This window comes from Nannobrachium achirus (genome assembly GCF_963921795.1).
Source record: "Nannobrachium achirus genome assembly, chromosome: 1".
NCBI lineage: Eukaryota > Metazoa > Chordata > Actinopteri > Myctophiformes > Myctophidae > Nannobrachium > Nannobrachium achirus.
Window position 1 is genome coordinate 16060435 of NC_137810.1, and position 22578 is coordinate 16083012.

General features: G+C 41.8%; 2 protein-coding genes across 2 annotated transcripts in view; one reads left to right on the top strand and one right to left on the bottom strand.

The window, feature by feature from the left end:
* The first annotated feature begins 322 nt into the window (after positions 1 to 322).
* On the top strand, positions 323 to 12632 carry atp1b1a (ATPase Na+/K+ transporting subunit beta 1a). The gene is made up of 6 exons (XM_080725996.1): positions 323 to 582; positions 5196 to 5324; positions 7923 to 8078; positions 8771 to 8961; positions 10674 to 10751; positions 10898 to 12632. Exons 1-6 carry the CDS (start codon positions 489 to 491, stop codon positions 11153 to 11155), a joined length of 906 nt encoding a protein of 301 aa, XP_080582122.1. The 5' UTR covers positions 323 to 488; the 3' UTR covers positions 11156 to 12632.
* Positions 12633 to 12642: 10 nt separating this feature from the next.
* The window catches only part of nme7 (NME/NM23 family member 7), a 36269-nt gene continuing 26333 nt past the window's right edge, over positions 12643 to 22578 (bottom strand). Inside the window, exons 10-12 of the mRNA XM_080725890.1 lie at positions 22089 to 22190; positions 13484 to 13591; positions 12643 to 12748 (exon numbers count right to left, since the gene is read on the bottom strand). Coding sequence (XP_080582016.1) covers positions 12716 to 12748; positions 13484 to 13591; positions 22089 to 22190 — 243 coding nt within the window. The 3' untranslated portion in view covers positions 12643 to 12715. The remainder of the gene's footprint in view (positions 12749 to 13483; positions 13592 to 22088; positions 22191 to 22578) is intronic.

Here is a 22578-nt window from a genome sequence, read left to right on the forward strand (position 1 = left end):
AACAAAAAAAAACATGGTCTTCTTTATAGCCTTTATGTCTGACTGTACCACGTGCTGTTTACATTTCTGACTAATAAAGTATTCATTCAATAAAATAAAATAAAAGGGGTCTCGGGCCTTTTGTAGTTTACATTGATCCGTGCACCAGTGGGCAGAGCAACAGTGTGTAGACTAGTTACGCACGCACGGTGGTGGGTTGTGATTTGCCAGACCGAGCCCTCCCTCCTCCTCCCACCTCCTCGGGGGGGCAACTTCTGAGTGGAGGCTGCGGGCGGAGCCGGTTACCATAACAGATAAATTGTGCGCGGTACAATAGGTGGAGCCGGGTACGAGACTGTCCTTTCACATTTCCTGTACGGGGACGGTACAGTGATCTCTGTCTGCTGCTCTCTGCTGCTGCTCCTCCACAAGAAAAAATAAGAACCCGGGCCGTTGAATCACGTTGATTTGAAAAAAAGGGAAATTATTACAAGCAACAGGAGAGCAACATGTCGGCGAATAAGGACGCGGACGGCGGGTGGAGGAGTTTTGTGTGGAATTCAGAGAGGAAGGAGTTTCTGGGACGCACGGGCACCAGTTGGTGTAAGTAAAAGATACTTGAAATATGTTAACCATTTTAACCCCTGCATACTTAGTTGACCGGCACTCTACAGTGAGCAGCACTAGACTAGATATGTCCTCAGAAGTATTTCCCTCTAGTGAGTCTACACCAAATCTCTTAGCCGAAAGTAGCCGATCTTCAAGCTCACAAAGACGCCGTGTGAGCCTGTAGATCAGCTGTTTTCACCTAATGTTCGACCCCCTCCCTCCATAGGGCTCAGCAACATGTTGAATGTCGTGACTACTTCGGTATACGACGGTAATTAACACTCCAGGGTCCATTTTCCTCTCGGTTTCCCCTGGCTTTGAGCACCTGTTAGAGCTCACGGTTTTGGCCGTGGTGCCACTGGCAGGCCATGCTGTGTCGTGACTACTGATTTCACAAGGAACATGCGACGACAACGACACTAACATGTATGGGGGAAAAATCCCGATCACGATCCAACAAGTGGCCATGCAAGAACACTAACAGACTATTAATAAATAGTTTATAAACCCTTTAGACACCGACCGGTGGGCCGCTATGTTCATTCATGTGATTATGCGCTCTACACTTATAGATTCCATTCCATAGTATTAACTGACGGTTGGCTGTACTGGTTTAGTTAATGGTTAACACCGTTAACTGTAAAAGACCAGATGAGTCCATTCATTGATGAACGCCTCAATCTCTGCGTCCTTTGTAAAGAAAAGGTCATTTTGAAGGACGACCTCTCGTCGAGACAGTTTCTTTTTAACCAAACACAGGCGGACTAAAGTTTGATCTGGGTTATAATCGAATGACTCCCCAGTCTAGTAGTAGCTAATAGTCTGCTACTTCCTATATTTAACACAGTTAACACGGACAACTGGAGGAACACGACGCTTTTTGTTGTATTCCTCTAGAACATTTAAGATGTTAAACCACGGGACCTGACATGACTCTCTGGGTTTCTGTTTTTCCCCTCCTTTCACTCGAGCTAATGACATTTAATCCACTTTAATCTGATTTGGTTTGAGCTGCTTAATTTCGCTGTTAAAAATGGTTTCATAGCGGAGGAGGAATGCTCGCCCTGCTGGTACATTCAGCTGTTGTGTGCCTGCTGCCTGTTGATTTAAGGTCGTGATTGGTCCCAACAGCCACAGCCTTTCAGCACATCCATCGATCCGGCTCTGTCCCATCGATTTGTCTCTGGTCTATCGATTAGGCCGTGTTATATTACAACCCTGGTGTGTGAGTTCTATGACAAACTGGTCGTGTTCACATGGCGATAAGCAGCTAGTTGTTGCTAACACATAAGAGAGCAGCTCACGACTCACATGTCTCAAGGGCCGCCCCTCCATCTCGAATCTTTCCCCCGTAATCGCAGCCACTTTAATCAGTTGTAAACACTTTTATTCATTATTATTCATTACCGTGTTATCGTTTTTTTTTTACTTCGTCATTGACCAATCTAATTTGATTCCAGGGAAATCTTACAAGTTACAAAGTTTGGTATGAAAGCAACAGGTCTTTGATAAAAAGAAACGACATGCCACTTCTCTGTCTACGGTATCGTTTAGAGGTCATATAGATTTTATTAGCAAACTGGGCTTATAAAATCAAAGGCCAAAACGGGATTTCACCATTGTGAGCAGACGTTTTAAGGAAAACACGACATGGCTGGACAGCTGTGCGTGTCAGAGCTATGGTGTGTAATGTATTGACGCTCTGGTCCAGAGCTATGACGCTTCCAACGTGCACCAACAGACGGAGTGTTGTTGTTGGGGAGGTGCTTTCGATTCAAAGAGAGAGGCTGTCATGGCCATTTGGCTCTTTAGGTTATTCCATTACAATGTTAACATTTCCAGGAAATGTAGGTTGCAGAGTAGAGTCACTTTCTGTCTATGCATTCACAGGCTCAAAACAAACAGTCATATGTCTACCCTAAAACCCCACGGTTCTGCTAAAATAGTATAATAACTCATTACTCAGAAAGGCCATTATGCACTTTTGAATGAGCTCAGCGTCTTGTCTTACTTATACAAGTTGAATTAACAGAAAGAAAATAAACATTGAATCATCACTGGAACAGGGAATATTTCAGAAATTAATTTCACATTGTGCATTGCACTGATGTGCCTGGTTGACTGAGATGACATAATCTTTACATTCCACCATGAACAGAAGCAAGTGTTTTGGCCTAAACAAACTATATTCAAACCGTGATTGCCAGTGAGAGTGTTATTATGGACGTTGGTGACTGAGAATCTAATAAATAAATAGTAAATTATTGGAATTCATCTGCAGCTTGTCTTAAATAAGTGTCATTGTACCATGGGCAGATTAAATTATAATTGAGTGTTGCTCAAACAGTGGGGTACAGAGCAATTCTGACAAGGTTGAGAGAACATAAGCTTATCACCATGCAAAAAAAAAAACTCTTGTGCAGACATGTGGGTGTTATAAGTATAACTGCTCCTTGTGTAATGGGCCGTAAGCAGAACATTTACAGGATCCCAAACTGTGGGCAGGGTTGATGGATCTCCTACTGGTGTTTCTCTAGGAAATTAACCTATTGTAGCTGTGGTGTGGGTGAAATTGACGTCTTGTCGACTTTACCATACATGCATGTTGTTGCAGGCCCACATGAAAGCAGGGCTAACATTAGGTGTGTGCACAGCACATGACAAAACACTGACTGCTCATTTCCCCCGCGCTCATTTGAAACACCAAACTCAAGGTAACACAAGGCCGTGGAACAGGTTTGCAGTCTAAAGGGCCGTTTATAGTTCCTCATGGAGTCCCTCTCAATCCACAGTCTGACTCTGAATGGCTAGAGATAAGGTTTTACAACAACGGCAGATCAACCTGCCAGGCTGGTTTTGTACTGTAGTGGCTTGTTGAAGCTGTTGTCCTGGCACTTGGCAACCCACTATGGGAAAATGCCCTGAGGAGTGCCACAAGACCAGCACCAAATAAAACAAGATTTGACACACGTTTGATGGTGGCAGGATCCAAAAGGCATGAGCGTACATGACTCTGGAATTCACATGGATTTCAACACATATACAGTACACAAATCAGCCACCTGGGTCACATAAACTTCCATTCCTTTATGGAGTAAATTAGATACATATATCATTTGCCTCAAAGCAGGATCAAAATACTCAAGGTTCATAGTACCAGTTCACAGTAACTGAACCTTTTCAATTCACTAGATTGAGATAAGTATTTACAAATTGAATAAGTAAGGAAGAGAAATATTTACAAATGGAATTAGCCTACATTTTGAAGAACATCCACTAAGGTTTTGGAAGCACCTGTAATAAAGTCCTTTATATTTGCATACAAGCAGCAATATGCTGGTGGTAACAAGCCAAACATTTTTTGTGTCTGTCTGTGACAATTCAAGAGGTCTCAGTAAACACAGATAAGCAGAATGTGAATCAATAGATGGTAGAAGATAGAAGATAGTTCTTAAGAAAGATAACAATTGTATTCTTCTAACAACAATGCCAAAGTACTCTATATTTACATGCAAGGTTCATCAAGTTCATCCAGAAGGACATTCAAGTCAGTTTAGGTAAAACTCATGGAACAATGTATACCGCATTTAAAGTGCAAACACAGTTGAGGAGGATTTATAAACTGTTGTAAGTGACCATGTTCCTAAGTCTCTATTACCAGGAACAGCTTGAGTCAATTCTACTGTAATGGTTTGTAGACAGACCGAACCCATGATAACCTACAACCTGCAAACAAAGTAATCAGACACAAATAAATCGCTGATTGTACATGTATAAAATGAATGGGACTCATACCGCAAACATTAGAACCACAGAAACTACATTTGCTTTTACCCCAAGTTCCTGTCAGCAAAACAGCTAAACACCATGGACGTCGCGACACTGTCCAAAGTACCAAAGCCAAAGAGATTAGAGATTCTGGTGTCTTCTTCTCACTTTCCTGGAAATAACGGCAGTAAACCTTTTGTGTGAAACCTGTTTGTAACAGCCTATAAGAGGGGGGAGGGCATGACGCCTGACAATGGCACTGACCAGAATACATGACTCACAAGTCATGCTGTGTAACTACGGCTTTGCCAGAGTGAAACACAAAGCACCTAATTGGAGAAGTGTTGGATTTCCAATGTTGTAAACGTTTGTTACACAAGATGAGAAAGTGGACTCTCACTTCCAAATGTAAACTATCACACAGCACTGCAATGGTTATGAAGAATGGTCAGAATAGTTAGTTTATGCCAACAGAGTTTCCATTATCTACTGTAGAGCAAACGTCAGGAAAGCAAAGTGCTGTTTGGTTACATTTTTTTTCAGACAACGGTCTCATTCATTCATGCCTGTACATTTTTGACTACTTTATTACTTACGCACAGTCACTGTCTTGCTTGACATTGAACAATTATATAAGTTGTCAAGAGCTGAGTTATGCATTTTCCATTGTATAAACGAACTAACTATTGGCCAGGAAGTTCCCACTTGTGTTCTATGTGTGTATGTCAAACAGAGGAAGGGACGTGCTGTCCACCGACATATTATCATTACATCGGCAAATGTGTGAAAGAAAATATTGCATTTGTAAATAAATACATACGTTCTTTCATTTTCCACAGTTAAGATCTTCTTGTTCTACCTGATATTCTATGGATGCTTGGCTGGGATCTTCATTGGGACCATTCAGGCATTGCTGCTTACATTAAGTAACTACAAACCCACCTATCAAGACAGAGTCGCTCCCCCAGGTAATTATTTTTTGCATACTTCTACCTGATTGTTATGTATGATCTGTTATTGCATTGAGCATTTTACCAAAACATGACTTTACAGCATGTGGTTAATACTTTTTAATTACAGCATTTCTGCAAGTGTGCTTGAAAGAGCAGTTTCACTAATAGGCATGCAGGAAAACTCTAGTCTTCCATGTTTTTTGTTGTTTTAAACAAGTATCCATCAATGGCTCCATTGCTGTTACCATGGAGCTGTTGGTGTTGCATTATTTGAAAAATGTCTGTGTGAGCAGCTACTCACTATTAAAAGTCTGTGTGACCTTAAACAGGTTCAGCCATTTTGTCCTTCACTCCTCTCCTCTCTCTCTCAGCCAGTCAATGTTGTCCCCCCTCAGGCTGCTGGGGAAGTGCCTCAGTTTTTAATGTTCATTGTGAATCATGTAATGCTTCAATGTATCCGGTGGAGGAACATAATAGCATGTTGACATCAATAATATTTTTGGGCTTTTGTCACATTCCTAAGACAAAAATGTGATAACAATACATTTACCCCCATTCATAGAATCAATGGGGGTAAATTTACTCAAATCACATTTTTGTCTTAGGAATGTGACAAAAACAAAAAATATTATTGAACTCTACTCTCCATGGCATGACTAATCAATAGAAAAAAAGTCATTTTGGGGGTGAACTACTCCTTTAAGTATGACATGGCCAGCTTTTTGTTAATTTTACCCTTTGCTTTTACTTTCCCCCCCCCAACACAGAGCTTAGAGGTGTGTCGTTTTTTTTGTTTGTGGTCTAATGCCACGGATCATTCCTTCTATTATGTGTAATCTTTGGAGAGCACGTTTGGCACATGGAACGGCTGTAAGCATGTGTAGGCCCTACACAGAGTAGAGTAAACAGTAAACACGGTGTTTCAATTGTAAAAAAAGAAAGTGGAAAGTGCACTCTGAGTGTAAAACATGGACCCGTGGGGAGGGCTAAAGGTTAGTTAATGAACATTGAGGATTTGTGTGACTGTGCAGCAGCAGTACTGCTTGGTTAGCTGCTGTTAAGTTTGGAGACAGCGCGCTGTTCCGTTCCCTTGGTGCCAAGCAGGCATCGCTCTCCCCAGTCAGCCGTGTGCCAGCGCCTGCCTTGCCTTTAGCAGCACATGCTGTCGCCTCGCTCGGCGGTATTTTTAGCAACCATTGTAACGAGCGGGCTTCGTCGTGCACATGGGGGGTTAGGTTAGCCTGTCGGCCATTTCCTTGTAGCAAAACAAAAAAAAGTAGCGCGGCGCTGGCTGCCGGGACGCGGCGACACACAAGTAGGTGTGGAAGTGTGTTTAGAGTTGAAGTGAGTTTCCATTGGAGGCCTGATAAAGCAGATGAAGCAAGACGACAGTTGTGTGTGTGTGTGTGTGTGTGTGTGTGTGTGTGTGGGGGGGGGGGGGGGGGGGCTGTCGCGCGCGCGCCTCAAAATCTCCGATCTACAGGTTCACCGCGCGTCGCTTTCTGGACGCGTTGTGAGCTTGGAAATCGGTGATTTTTTTTTCTTCTTCGGGCAAGCTCCGTGTAGTCCCCGCCTCCTCTCTCACACTGACTGGGGCGAAAAGTTTCCATTGTGCCGAGAGAGTCACACACGTGAGAGACTGGTGGAGTGAGTGGAGTGGAGTGGAGTGGGGGCAGGGAGGAGGGTGGAGGTGTGGTCCACTGGTCGGCGTCGGCAAAACTTTCACTGGTATTAAAATGACAAAGTGTTAACGCTCTCCCCCCTCCCCCGCCGTGTTTAACATGTCAATTGACCGTTGTTCATTCATTCGCATTTTAAAACCTGATAGGGAGAGCCACATTGAAACCGAAACACGGTCAATAAACGTGATGTATGTATGTTTGTTGTTGTCATCCCCCCCTCTCTCTCCCCTCTCTCTCTCTCTACACTTTACGCCACGCCTCACGACGTAGGCCTCGCGCGCAACAAGGTCTGTCTGTGGAAAATTACTGCCGTAGTAATAGCTGACAGCTGACACAGAGAACCCATCTGAGGAAAGAGCAAGACCCCTAGCATAGGCTATCTATGTTGTCCCCATAGATAACAGAGACACATAAGACCTAAATAATAAACCCTCAGAATTAGAATGGTTATAGTAGTAGTATAGCATTGTGAAATGTTAGATACTATTGAATTGTGTTTGTGAACCTTGTTCTTGAAATGCTGTGTGTGTGTGTGTGTGTGTGTGTGTGTGTGTGTGTGTGTGTGTGTGTGTGTGTGTGTGTGTGTGTGTGTGTTTCTTTACCATACCACTACTACTATCTACCTCAATAGTCTTTAATCTTTTGTCATTTTAGCTTGTTTAAATCTTTACTATGAACATAACACACACACACACACACACACACACACACACACACACACACACACACACACACACACACACACACACACACACACACACAAACCACACATAACATACTCAGTACATACAGAGATGTATATATAATGATATAATGAATGCTATTGTGCTATGTGGCCTCACAGACATTTAACTGGCACATTCATCTATCACAACATTTGATTTGTGTTATGCACTCTTGTCTGATCACAGTTGTTTTTTCTGTTCCTCAGGTCTATCGCACACCCCACGGTCCGAAAAGCATGAGATCTCCTTCAACGTGAATGAGTTGGATTCATGGACGAAGTACGGCAAAGATATTAAGAAGTTCCTAGAAATCTACGATGACGACAAACAGAAGGACGAGTCCAAATTCGAGGACTGTGGAGGCAAGTATTCTGTTACTGCTGTACACACCAATCACATGGTGATTCTAACATAATTGTTATGTAATATAATATTTAACCAATGTCTGGCCAAGATTGAAAGAAATTAAAGAAATGCACCTGGTGGTTGCTAAAAGTACATACGATGACGTAAGAAATTAAGTTTGTGCTTTTTTTCTATCAATACCTCCATTAACCACTTGGAACCTGAAAATAGCTGATGTACAAGCTCACAAAGTGTCATTTAATGCGATCCATTGTGCGCTTGTAGATCAGCCATTTTTGAAGTATAATAGTATTAACCACCTGAACCCTTAGCATCGCTATTCAAACATCGACGTATTGTGAGCTTGTAGATTGGCTGTTTTCGGCGAAGAGATTTGATGATGTTGAGGGAGAAAAAAGAAACAAGTACAGAGCCGACCTGGTCATGTTCACTAAGTCACCCAAGAGGTTAAGACAAGAGTCAGATTAACAATTAATCACTAAATCATAATTTAGTCGCTAAAGCTTAATTATCATCGTACGACAATCTTCAAGCTAAGAACATGTTGGGATGCGGCGGGTTGTCTGTCATACCACGTTGTATAAATCTCAGATGTGACTGCGGTGGTGACTAAGATTGCTGTTGCTCCCTGCTGTATGCATTTATATAGATACATGTCTAACATGTCCTTTGTTCTTGTCATCCATAGCAAATCCTGACACATACAAGATGCGTGGGGACCTGGAAGACCCTGATGTGGGAATGAGGAAAGCCTGCCGCTACAAGAGGTCTTGGCTGGGAGACTGCTCCGGGTTGAACGATGGCAACACATTCGGATTCAGTGTTGGAAAGCCGTGCTTGATCGTCAAGCTTAACAGGATTGTCTACTTCAGACCACGGGTAGGCAAACTAGGCATATTGTTATGGACCGTCTTTGTTATTATGGACCATAATCCAGTTATAAGAATGAAAGATTGTTTAGTAATTCACAAGGAGGGGAAGGAAGTGTAGAAGTTCTACTAAAGTAAACTATTAAACTGGGATTTGGATAGATCTAATTCAGTTTCAGCATCACACAACTGATGGCTGCTCAGAAGCATTGCTTAGGGGAGCTGTTAGAGGTTAAGTGTCTTGATCTGGGACACTTTGTCACGTATACTGGGTGTAACAGGAGGCCAACTGAAGACCTTCTGATTACCAGACAGCCTCTACCCACTAAGCTACGGCCGCCTCAAAATGAAAACTAGAACGTTCTCTCTTGTTATAGTTGTGGCGTGGACTCAGCTTGAGTTAGAACTATAAAAAAAAATCAATACAAATACATTTTTGGAACACAAGTTTTGTTCAGGTGGAACAGCTCTTGTTCTGCAAGGTACAGGGACAGCAGCAGGATGTCATGACAATGGGGGGAAGCAGTGGTGAAAGGCTGAGCCACTCAATACAAAGCAATGCCAATCAAATGGAGCTCTGCCTACAGTTCAACCAATTTAAAGTGTACTGCTTTAGCATGTGCAATTTTCAGTTCTCATGCCGTTTTGTGCATCTTGCAACAGGCTGTAGAATAGATGATGTGACACATACACCATATCATTTTGGTCTCAAACAACATATGAAGAGAACTATTGGCTGGATTGCCATGGAATTTGCTCTGCTCCAAGGAGAATGCACCCTACTGCTTTTGTTGGCTTTCCTGTAGCACCAGCCACCGATAGGCCAAAATGTCCACTTGCACACAAGATATCTAAAGATCAAATGCACAGATTGTCATGACACTACTTCAGGCCCCTGAAGAGCATGTGCACTATTTTCGTCTTTGAATGTAAACATAAAGTGATCATTATTAAATTGCAATTTGCACTATGGGTGCGTTCAGAAATGCAGAGAATCTTGTCTGATTTCAGACCCGCTGTGGTTTTGATGTCACACTGATATCACTTTAATTCAAATATGTCAGCGTTAAAGCTTTATATTCTGATAGTAATCACTGCTAGTGTTTGTTCAGTAACACGGTCTCCTCACCTCCACTCAGGAGAGACTAGAGTACCAAAACATTCTGCACATTTCTTTTTGTCATGATTTCCAATTTCACTTGTTTACCCGGTGTCCTGGATGAGTTCTCTCTCCTGATTGGTATTCCAACCTGAAAAAGGTATTTCTGTTTACAGAGCGGGAGGGACAGTTAGACCCGTTACTGAACAAACACTCTATAGCAATCATTACTCATATTGTACTCACCCAGTAGCGAAATATCATTAACTTTTAACATTGCTATTTGCATATTGCAAAACAGCAATGTATATTTGCGATTGCAAATTACTCTAGAGTACCAAACAAGCTGCAACCGATCACATTTTGCAATGACTTCCACCACCATTGTTCGGATGCTCGGACAACCCGGCTTGTCACTGGTATGCACTCTGAGTGCCCCCTCTGAATGTTCAAATGGAAATGATCCGACCGCTCTGAATTTCGTTAACTACTAGAGTGCACCCAGGTGCGCTCTGAGCATATTTATGAATGCACTCTTATGTCAACCGCAATCTCTATCCACCCAAAATGTAGAATAATACAACAGAAAGTGTATGTTTAACAAACCCTTTCTCTCTTTCCAGCCTCCTACCAGCAACGAGTCACTCCCGACACGTGTCAGTGTAAACCCCAACCTGATTCCTATCCACTGCACTAACAAGGTATGTTTGATTTGACAGCACCTGGTTGAAAATCCATTAATTAACACATTACTATAATATTGATCACCAAATCTTAAACAAATAAAATAAAAAGACTACTATAAAATGTCCATCTTCTAACTCAAACTGGACGTGTTTCCTTGCAGAGACCCGAAGACGCTGGTGATGTGAGGGAAATCAAGTACTTTGGCTTTGACGGCGGCTTCCCTCTCCAGTACTACCCATACTACGGCAAACTCCTGCAACCCCAGTACCTCCAGCCCCTGGTTGGCATTCAGTTCAGCAACATCACCATGAACAAGGACATCCGCATCGAGTGCAAAGTGTTCGGAGCGAACATTGATTACAGCGAAAAAGACCGCTACCAGGGACGCTTTGATGTTAAGCTCAGCATCCTTTCGTGACCTCAGCTATGAAGATAGCTCCTTTTATTCTCTATCCCATTCTAAAAAAATAAATTAATGTAGAGAGAGAGAAGACAGAAATAAGAAAAAAAGTTCAAATAAACACGACTAGTCTTGGAACAAAAAACATTCATGATACAGGACCTACACTTAATCTGTGTGCTTTACACTAGCTTCTTTGTGTATGTCAAGGGTTAGAATGTACAAAAAAAGAAAAAAATACAGGAAGAAGAGTAGCAATAGCCAATATTTATTCTACTGTAAATGAAAATATTCCTTGAGCCATGGGACATGTTCATCTATTACTGTAAATCGTAATTCCACTACTGATATGTAGCGAGCAGTGTTTCTGTCCCCAAGTATTTCTTCCCAATGTGGTTTCTATATATTTTTGGAGTGTCCAGTGCCATAGTCTAGTCACATACGATGGCCTTTCCTAGCCATATAATAATCGCCTGTTGTCTTATGTCAGTCAGCTTTAGCGGTCCAAGGTGTGCGTGTTTGTGCGTGCGAGTGTGTGTTTTTGTGTGCGCATGTTAACGTTGAGTTGCGCAGCTGCGTGTATATGTGCTCTTACTAACTGAAATACTGGCATGGTACTCTGATTCTTTTAAGACGGGGGTGTCAAACTTCTGGCCCGTGGGCCACTCTGGCTGACGACTTCTTAAGAAATGAAACCCGTGAAGTGAAACATTTTGTAGTTATAGGGTAGTACTGGCTGAGACATGCGTACAGGTAAAAAAAAAAAGAAAAATCAAACAAAAACAAAATGTGTACAACACATACGTTTATTAGCACAATCTGTCCAGCCCACATGAAGACACATATTGCCCAGTTTGGCCCCTGTGACCTAAAATAAGTTTGACATCCCTGTTTTAAGACCATGTCTGCACTCCATGGAGACATTTACCTTTCTTTATGATGTCTTTTCAATTGATTGTGGAAGGATACATTTCTAGACCACGTTTTCTTTATGGTTCGACCTTCGCTGTGGGACAGGGTTTCAAGTGGCATTTCTGTTGAACACCTCTGCTTGCTCTAGTGTAAAGCTTTGTCAGTCCAGCCTGCGAGACTGTCATGTTCATTGAAACACAAGTGGCAATTCAGTGCTTTTAAAAATCTGTTTTCTTTTCATTTATTTTCTTTATTTTATTTTTTTTGGCTGGAGACATCACATGATGTGGTGTAACTTTCTACTGAATGTTTTAGCCATTTTCATGGTGAAGAATTTTATATTTATGCAGTTGTACATTTTTTTTTCCACAGGAAAAAGTGTAATGTGTGAATTCAATACCAAAGTCGCTGGTCAAAAGTTAGAATATCAGAGGCAATGCAGTACCCCGTGTAATAGGATGTTTAGTCAGTGTAAAAGTGCTTGATTCAATGTGGAACATCAAAACACCTTGTCAGGAGTCCATCTACTCTTGTCACTTTATTTAATCTGGATAAGACTGAAACAAATAAACGGAAAAACAAGCTTGTGGTGACTTTCGTCTTTGTATGCATGAAAATATGACAGATATAAACACAAAATATTTGTTTTACGGTTAATGCTTTTAGTCACCCATCCAAAATCTTGAAGAAGTATTGCACCTGTAAACAGAAAATGTTATGGTTAACATTAATCACTTTTGAAAACAGTATTTGATTTAGCTAATCCAACATGTGAGCAGCACACTACACCCTGGAGTGGATCTACTGAGTGTCCAGAATATCTTGCATATAATCGGGTATATCACATTGAGAATTATGCCTTTTCATGAGAGCATCGGTCAAGTGGTCATTTGAGTAGCAATTAGACAGGTTCTGCAGAGGTGCAAAGAGTGAATGTTCCTATGCAAAAGATGTTTTCTGGACTACTATGAACTACCCTGGGGAATGTGTCCAGCTCAGCCAGTCACAGGCTAATGATTAACAAGGAGTCATTTGTCCACACCGCTTCACAGATCAGGAGCTCGCCTCAACAATGACGTGCAAAGGGTCACAGACCCACTCCCTCTGGAAAACAATGGTTTTGTTTCAAATTCCACTGCCACTCATTTTTTTCAGCCTCCTCAAAAAAATAACAGTGTGATCAGTGGCTGCCCCAACCCACAGAGTGGAGTCATGAGACTTGTTTTAGAACACAAAACAGAACTGGCTAACAAGAACATGGCATAATTTGTGCATGGGTCCCGGTTGGAAATCAACGGATCTCCTATTCCCAAGGACAACAAGAAGTACAAAGAGCGGCGGTGTGGGTGTTTTCTACAGTACTAAGGAGAATGTGCATGAGTGAATGAAGTTTTCTACAGTACAAAGGAGAATGTGCACGAGTGAATGAAGTACCTCCAACTCGCCATCTTCAGGGAGGTCTGTACAGTGGACAGCATTGTGAGCTTTGTCTTTGCCATAGAGAGCACGCAACGTGGTTGGACGTAGATGGCGTGCGATTTCCTGTTGAATGAAAAAATTTTTGTTGATGTATTTCACTGATAAAAGTATCTGTGACATCAGTATTCGGTAGGAGATGCCAGAAACAGCGTGGACTGAACACTGCATGATGCAGTGTGTGTAAACAGCAACATAACAGCAAGTATTAATAGACCCCTGTCAGGCAAAGTATGATGAAAATGCTGTGACGGCAAGTAATAATGACATAGCAGACTAGAATAACTTCATATGCAAATATCAAAGACTTCGGTATGAATGGTATGAGTGAGTTATGACGCATAGCGTGACAATGTCATCCAGACACTGATTGGTCAAGCGGTGGAAGTGAAAATTGCCACCACAGTGGAAATCATAGCTATTGCAAGAGATATGCATTCTTCTTCTTTTTATTTTTGACAATTTGAGATTTTGGTTAAACATTGTTTGGGTAGTAAATGTATTAGAAATTACACTGGGTCAGCTCTAAAACCTTTCAAGCTCTGAAAATTGTCCAATTCGTCATTGTAAACAGTTCCAGATATCAGAGGCCATCTATATTGAGGGCACATGTCCGGCTCATTCAGACCTCTGCTTAGTGACTGAACCCAAAAAAAGGAACATGCTGCTATGTCTCTCAAGGTCACAGACTGTCTCTTCTGTGCCGTTAATCTCTTCCAGGAGGAAATGCAATCCTCCCACAGGGTCTGCATTCAGGGCAGGAGTCATACTGTACATACGGTAAATAATTACTTACGCGAGAATTATTACTTCAGTGCTTGACAATGGGAGAACATGACCTTGCATGTAGTGACATATTAATAACGTGAGAGCTGTCGACAGCCCTCATGTTATTAGTTGTCTTAGAGTCAGAGTGGATAATGCTATTAACAAACAATTGGTCTGCCTTTTGATTGGATGAAGCATGGGTTAGTAGTGTTGAAGGAATATATTCTTGGTTTATGTTGCAGGTGATTTCACACTCCATCAGAGTAATTTGAGCTTACGATTCAAACTAAGACGTCCATTGTACAAGAGATTCCCCCCCCCCCAATTCAAGTACGGATGCTGTTAAGATCAAAACAGCACAATGGTCCAAGCCATCCCCACAACACAACAAAGGGTTCATGTTTGTACTCTGCATTACAGGGCAAGAGATACAATTATATCTTAAACAGGAAGCCATTTCCTATGACAAATTCTTTATGTTCTGGAGTTTTATGAGCTTTCACACAAAAGAAAGGAACCCGTTTCAAGGTCAACCAGTCCAGCTTTCCCTCAGAGCCATTCATTTTCCCTGGAAACAAACACGCACCAAGAGGATATTAAAATCCAGAGTTAAATTTGTTGCAGTCTACCACAAAGACATGAGAGGAAATACAAGAAAGAATAGCTTTCTTGGTTGTTCAGAAACGCCTTCTTGGCTGTTCAGTTAGGAAAGAAAAGCCTTCTTGGATGTTGTGTTAAGATATAAAATCCTTCTTGGCTGTTATGTAAAAAAGAAAAAAAGAAACGCCTTCTTGGCTGTTATGTTGCAGCGATTAAAAATAATGAATTAAGCATGCAAGGTTTGATTTAATGTCTAAGGAATGTCAATACACTCATAATTGTGTACTGTTGTCAGTATGGTGACCTTGACAAGGGCAGTCTGTGGTTTCAACTCCACTCCATACGAATCTTGAGCCAACAAGAGCAAGCAAGAAATTAGAGGGAGATTTCTACTCTGTCATGAAAGAATTCTTCAGCAAAGTCTGCTCTCTGTAATTGCATTAGCTAACCACTGGCGACCTGCAGTCAGAAGGCCTAATTTCATTTTAATGAGTCCCATCGAATGCCAGACTGATATCCACAGAACGGACCGTTGGCTTTTACAATAATGGGTGCTGTGAGGCCTGATCGTTGAGAGACCATCATCAAATTGAAGTCTCTGTTTCGATCGATCACTGGTAATCACGTCCAAAGCCAGACATTGAAGCCCTACTCAGTGTTTCTCAAACTTTCAAATTTGAAGGTCTCCCCTTAACTCTGACAGCATACAAATGGAACCAAATGGTTTGGTTCCATTTATATACTACTAAGAGTTACAGACATGTATGGGTCAATTTATATCCCCCTAAAAGGAACCCACAGAGTCCCTGGAATCCACTGAGAACCACTGCCCTACCTCTCTTTTGTGAAATTCTCCTGTATGTGAGCATCACTTTGCGTAAAGGAATACGCGCAACGGAATATGCAAAGTGACACATTTGGAACCGAAATTCTGATTCCCGTCTCCTGACACTTGTGGAAATATATGCAAAGAAAGTAGATACAGTAGGTCAATATGTAAACAAAACAGTGAGATAGATCTCGGTTGGAATCTTTTCCCAAAGTTCTATTTGTAAACTGTCCATTTTTGCGATCTGGTCCATCTTTTCTCCAATTTATCACCATAACAGAAATGATGTTTTACCCCAGCCACAGATAAGGAAACATTACATGGGATATGGGATTTCAATAATTTGCGGCTAAAGCATAATAACATTTCAGTAAGTGTCCAGTAATGGTGGGTGTGCCTGAATTTACAGTGTGAAAATCTCATTATCACTAATTGGGTACTTTGAGCCACTGGAAATTGAATAATACAAAGTAGAAGAGACCATCCATTGCTAGTAAGCTCAATTAAAATTCTGAGTGTTGTATTGCTGTGAGTCCACCCTCCGACTGACATCAGGCAAACGTGTCATCCCATGTGCTATACAAGTGGTTCACAGAGCGTCAATACTGATGACGCATACGTCATGCAGGCTATATGATGCAACAACTAACCATTTATCTCACACAACCTTTCCTTGCTCACACAAACAAGCTTGTTCTATTGTCATTGCTGTTGGCCTTGCCAATGATTGCCTAACTCCACTTTTATATCAGCCGAAATAAAAGGACTTACTCAACTTCAGAATTCCATGTGCATGGTACATCACAGCGGGGCAATGAAAAAATTGATCTGAAGTGGCAGACTGAAGCTGTTTGTGGAAGTGTGTTCTACTATGTGCGGCCTAGCTGGCTTTGTTCTTGTAGGAACAGTGTCCAAGGCTCTCCTAATGAAGCACAAATTCCTGCTCCGCTCTGGGAAATGGACTAATTCTTTTGTCGGCTCACTGCCAAGGTTACCACAGCTCTCTGTTTGCCTGTTAGGTGGCAAGGTGACGCTATATCAGTGTCTCGTTACAAATTACCATTACCATCACTAGGATTTAACCGACAACAACTCTCCATGAAAAGCGTATAAATCATAAAAAATATAGTATTTCTTTTTTGCTTGATGATTCAAGCACAGTTTGTTTGCGTTTACAAAGGGACTGCAATAAACCCACCACTGTTGTCAGGACGTGACATGTCTATTTACAGGACTGACAATCAATATCTCAAGGATATTTTTAAACACATACTACAGAGAGGAGCAGTGTCAGCCCCCCCCCCCCCCCATCACCAAAACCAGTGGTGTAAAGTAACTAAGTAAATGTACTTAAGTACAGTTTTGAGGTATTTGTACTTTACTTGAGTAGTTCCAGTTTTCAATATTTTTACTTCTACTCCACTACATCTCAGAGGCAAATACTGTACTTTTACTCCACTACAATTATTTGAAAACTTGAGTTACTAGTTACTTTGCAGGTGTAAATTATAATATTATAAAACACATATTAACCCACTTTAGCCCTATTTTATACCTTGGCTACTTGAAAATAGCCGATCTACAAGCCCACAACGCGTCGCATCGCGACGCGTTGTGAGCTTGTAGATCTGCTATTTTCAAACATCTAGTACTTTTACTTTTGGTACTTTAAGTACATTTTGATGCCAATACTTTCATACTTTTACTCAAGTACATCTTGAATTCTGGACATTTACTTGTAACGGAGTACATCTACAGTACAGTATTGATACTTTTACTTAAGTACAAAGCGTGAGTACTTTTTCCACCTCTGACCAAAACAACATGAAACTGCATACAAGCCAACAGGCATCAGTAGACAGTCATTCCTGACAGTGTGAGGCCACATGCAGGCTTTGTTGTGACCACCAGACGCCACTTGTTTGCAGCTGGTCAGCTTGATGCTTATCCAAGCTGCTGGTTCTAAAATACAAAGCATGCCAAGAGGCCAAGAGAGCCCGGACCCCAAGAGAAAAGAGAGAGGCATCGGAAAGGGCTGGGTGACAGCAGCAAACAGAAGCCTCTTGTGTCCGTTTGCTCTGATATCAGGGTGCATCACAAGACAGAGACGTGGTCTCGTGACAGAGTCAGAGCGACGGGAGGCGGAACTGAGCATCGGAGGTGAACACACTGGTATCCTCTCTTTGGAACCATATCTCACACGGTAGCTGCCGGCTGAGTCAACACGCTCATTTGAACCTGCAACTATGTATACTTTCCTCAGTGGCAAGAGTGCCCTTGAATGCTGTTGAATAAACATAAATTCCGACATGATAAAGCTAATTCAGAGTCCATCAATTCACGTATTTAATTATATTCGTCAAGTGACCTGTACTGTTTATAGATGTTGCAGCCTTTAATGATCTAGTTCTTAATGAGGTGACATAGATCAATAGCTTATTGTTTACACAATCGTCTTACCCCGGCCCGGGCAGGAATGAATACAAATTCTACACCCTTCGCACAGCCCAGTGTTGCCTTAGATTAGATACTGGACATCTCGGCTGTCTGACCATGTCCATCAACCTGATAATCTGGACCGGAATGTCTTCTTCACAAGATCGAGTTTGTAGCGAGAACAGTCTGTGCTTTTGGCACTTGATATCATTTTGGGAACATACAGCATGGATGCTGTTGGTAAGCCGGCAGATTAGGCCAAGTCTACGTCATGTCTTCCTTGGGAAGACAATGTCACTTTGATCCAGTGACCTTCCTCGCTATCTTAATGGACCACGTCTCATGTATCAAACAGTCTCCTCCTCTGCTCCTGCGAGGGTCAGAAGGGGCTGGCTGGTGAGAATGACCTCACTGCTACCTCACTCACCTAGGCAGCCAATGGAGACGTTGTGGAGCCTTTTCACTGGGAACGTCCTATTAATCTCAATGCAAGGTCAGTGTAATGTCTTCAATGGAGGCAAGAGTTTGTACACAAAACACAATGCAACATTTCTGCATATACCTAAACTTAATCACATGTAATACATTAGTAATTTCATGCTTTATCAGCCAGAGAGATGAGTCGTCTGGCTCAATTATTTTCTCTTTGCACCTCAGATGAGTTTATTTTCCCTTCAATGTGCACAATTGTGTAGAATTTGAAATCAGAACCACTAAATGAATAGGCCTCTAATCACAGACAGAATAAATAACCTTTTATAAAGATGGTTAGTGTAACTAAGCAAGATATTACCAGCCATACACAGCTTCAATTAGGGCTGGGCAAAACATCAATATTATTAAATCATAATACTGACTAGATATCATTTGGGATTTTGAATATCATAGTATCATCATGATTGATATTATCACTACAATATCAAGATATTTGGTCAAAGATATTGTGATAATTGATTCTTGCCACACCGCCCAGGCCTAGCCTCAATCAAGGTATGTCCTATTTGAAGAACATGGACTGAAGACCTCTATGTAGGTAAATCTAGGTAATCATTGAGCTGGGCGGTGTGGCATCATGTGACTTGGTAAACATTAGCTTGCCACTTATCTTCCTGCTATGTGAACAGAGTGCAATCCCAGGAGAAGAAAAAAGAAAACGAAGCAAAAAGACACAGCATTGTATCTTTAGCATAGCGCAATGCTATTTCACAGACTGGAGGACTGAAAACTTGGCACAATCGGTGCCTCTGAATTGAAAGCGACCACTACCACAACTGCAAGCAGGCTGGAATGCACAGCTAAACACCGGCCAATTCCTACATTTTGAAGTGAAGATCCTCAAACATGAGGCGACTGACATTAATAACCAATTCAACAGGATGCTAAAGGGAGCCATTGTTAAAGGCGGAATGTGTGTGTAGGGAAACTGCAGATCTGTAGTTCCTCGTTATGGTAACCAATGAGGGTTGGAGGCACAGAGCATCCTATTAGATTTCACATCATGCACCAGCACAGCCCTGCAGCGCTGATTCCACAGTACCCAGGCACACACAGACAACCACTCTCCCTCGCACACACAAGCTCACACACACACACACACACACACACACACACACACACACACACACACACACACACACACACACACACACACACACACACACACACACACACACACACACACACACACACACACACACACACAGGAACGAACACATACGACAACTAAAGCTGTGATTTATTTTCCAATAAATAGATTTTGAACCAAAACCAATATTAACTGGACACAAATTTGTGCGAAACTCTCATAGCTCAGGTGTCACAGTCAATCTCCTATCAACAGTTGTTGATGGGAAACACATTGATGCATATCACACCGGTCCTAAACTGAAACGGAAGCATAAAGCTGCACAAATCGATTCCCACTTAAACCCTGTTATACCGCACAGGGGTCAGTACCTTTTCACCCCTCTACCACAAATCTCTTTGGCGAGCCAATCTACAAGCTTGTAGATCTGCCATTTTCACTGAATGTTATTGCTATTACATAATTTTATTATTCGCTATTATGACATTGCTATCAAGCTATAATGACATGCCCAGAAATAGGGATGCTACTGTTCATGTAGGTAAATTATCAGTGTTGCAGTGATTCTCAGAAATATTTAATTTCAAGGACACAGAGTTTGACAATGCCTTAGGGCAGGGTTCCCCAATAGGCGGCCCGCGGGCTATTTGCGGCCCGCGGGGGGCTACTGTCTGGCCCCCACCAATCCCAGTAATAATTGTGGTATACGAGCAGCTAGTATATCGTCATTGTCGGCTTGAAAACCCGTATCTCAAAATGTGTACGTTCTTTCGCAAAGTAAAGCTCTGCTTCATCAAACAAGGCCGTCGCACAAAAGTAGTTAAAACAGCAGATCTACAAGCACACAACGCCACAACGCCTCGCGGGTGCGAGGCGTTGTGTGCTTGTAGATCGTCTGTTTTCACTAGTTTAAATCATTTTTAAAATGATAAATGCAAAACGAAGGGTTTTGGATTTTCTTTTCCAGATTTTCACCTGACAACGACAATATCTGAACTGTGACTGGAGTAGCGGGAACGCCACCGTCGCCCACTGCAATGTTGTGGCCCTTGGCTTGGTACCCTAGACATAATTTGGCCATTGGGGAAAACTAATTGGGGAACCCTGCCTTAGGGCCACAGACCCTCATTTGATATGATCTCTGGGATCCCAATCTACACTTTAAAAACATCCGTTCATTTAACTCGGAGGTACAGGCCCGCGAGGGTCCAACTGTCAATCACTTTGCTCGACCCCATGTTGTGAACCAGTACAACAATGTAACGATTACAAGTATATTGTATGGCAAATGCAGTTTAACATAAATTAAAACCATGCTTACTAAGCTCCACAGCAGTGCTACCGTACGTCCACTGGTAGATGAACAAACTAGCTAAAAACTACTGAGGAATTATGATCAAATAATTTAATGTTCTAGTCGAAAAGAAGAAAAATCGGTTGAAAAAAATCGTGTTGAATTATATTAATTGGTAGTAAACACACGTCTTTTACTATCCCACCATTGGATCATGTGCAACTGTAGTATTTATTTATTTTCTCATTCTCCGCCCCAACCCGAGAAACCTGGAAGAAAGCCTTTGATCTTGGCTGCCACACCCAGAGAAACCCGAGGAGGAGGCCGGAAATGGATTTATCAGTCCCTCAAATGGAACCGTTTTCTCACTGTGTAAAGAAAGCGGCGGCTAAATCGAGAACGGAGGCACCGTTTTCCAAGCGTTTTTTTTTTTTTGGGAAGCTGTGAACTACCTGCACAAGTGTGATGCATGATCCGTGCACGGCCGTGCACGATGGACATGCACATGCTCACGTTAAAAGGTAAAAAAAGGCTGGCAGTGAGTCTGCTACAAAGAAATGGAGACAGAAAGGAGTTAAACTGTGTTTACTATAGTTTACTGTATACTATACGATATAAACTGTCAAGGTGTATATAATGGGCAATAAGTTGGATTTGATACAGGCCAATATTGGATGGTTTTGTGCATTTATATCAAGGTTCCTTTATTGTCACATCTTGTGCATGGGTACGTAATAGTACAATTATGTCCTGGTACTGGCTGTCGAGGCACAGAACAGCATCACATAGAAGAAAGTACAGAGTATAAAGAGTGTAATATGAGCATGGCTCACCACAATATTGGAAAATTAAGTTATCATAGGAAAAAATCAATATGGCCTGTTCTTATATAATGCTCCTCCATTAACAATAAATGTCAAGGAAGGCAGTTATAATTAAGGTACAGTGCATGTGATTTGTTGCATGCAGAACAATTTACCTGTTGAGCGAGCGAGCGCGCCGTCAATTATATTGTACTATAATAGCAAACTGTACAAAATAAATAACTCACCGGATCTGCTGGTCCACAGAATTCCCGGAATGTTTTGGGTGAGTCAGTACCACAGATGTTCAGGGCCATGCAGGGTCCAGAACACAGCTCATTCACCATACTCTGCAGGGAAAGACACAGGAATACAATGAACCACATGAACCCCGGCTTCCCTACTCTGGGTATTTCATGAAAGGTAAACCTTTGGTGAAAATAGGCAAACATTAAGCGCGGAAATAGACAATCTACAGGCTCTTTCCTGTAACAATCACAGTAAAAATCCCCAGCAGCCCTGACAATGTTAAACGTGTGCACAATATTATGGCTGCAGTAGAATTGGCTGAACATGTCTTTTGGCACACCTGCTTTCAATTGGCAGGTAGGAGAGGAAAGAGATAGAGAGTAGTCACTTTCTTCATTTTCATACAAATGTATGCAAATTATGGTCAACAGACCTTCAGTGTTGTGGAAAGGGTATTTTTGTACACCTACTTTCAATTGACAGGTGTGG

Bases quoted from the DNA above. Each gene is read 5' to 3' on its own strand.
- atp1b1a (XM_080725996.1), top strand. From the start codon at position 489: ATGTCGGCGAATAAGGACGCGGACGGCGGGTGGAGGAGTTTTGTGTGG. The intron at 8,962-10,673 runs GTAGGCAAACTA...CTCTCTTTCCAG, and splicing joins TTGTCTACTTCAGACCACGG to CCTCCTACCAGCAACGAGTC. The intron at 10,752-10,897 runs GTATGTTTGATT...GTTTCCTTGCAG, and splicing joins CTATCCACTGCACTAACAAG to AGACCCGAAGACGCTGGTGA.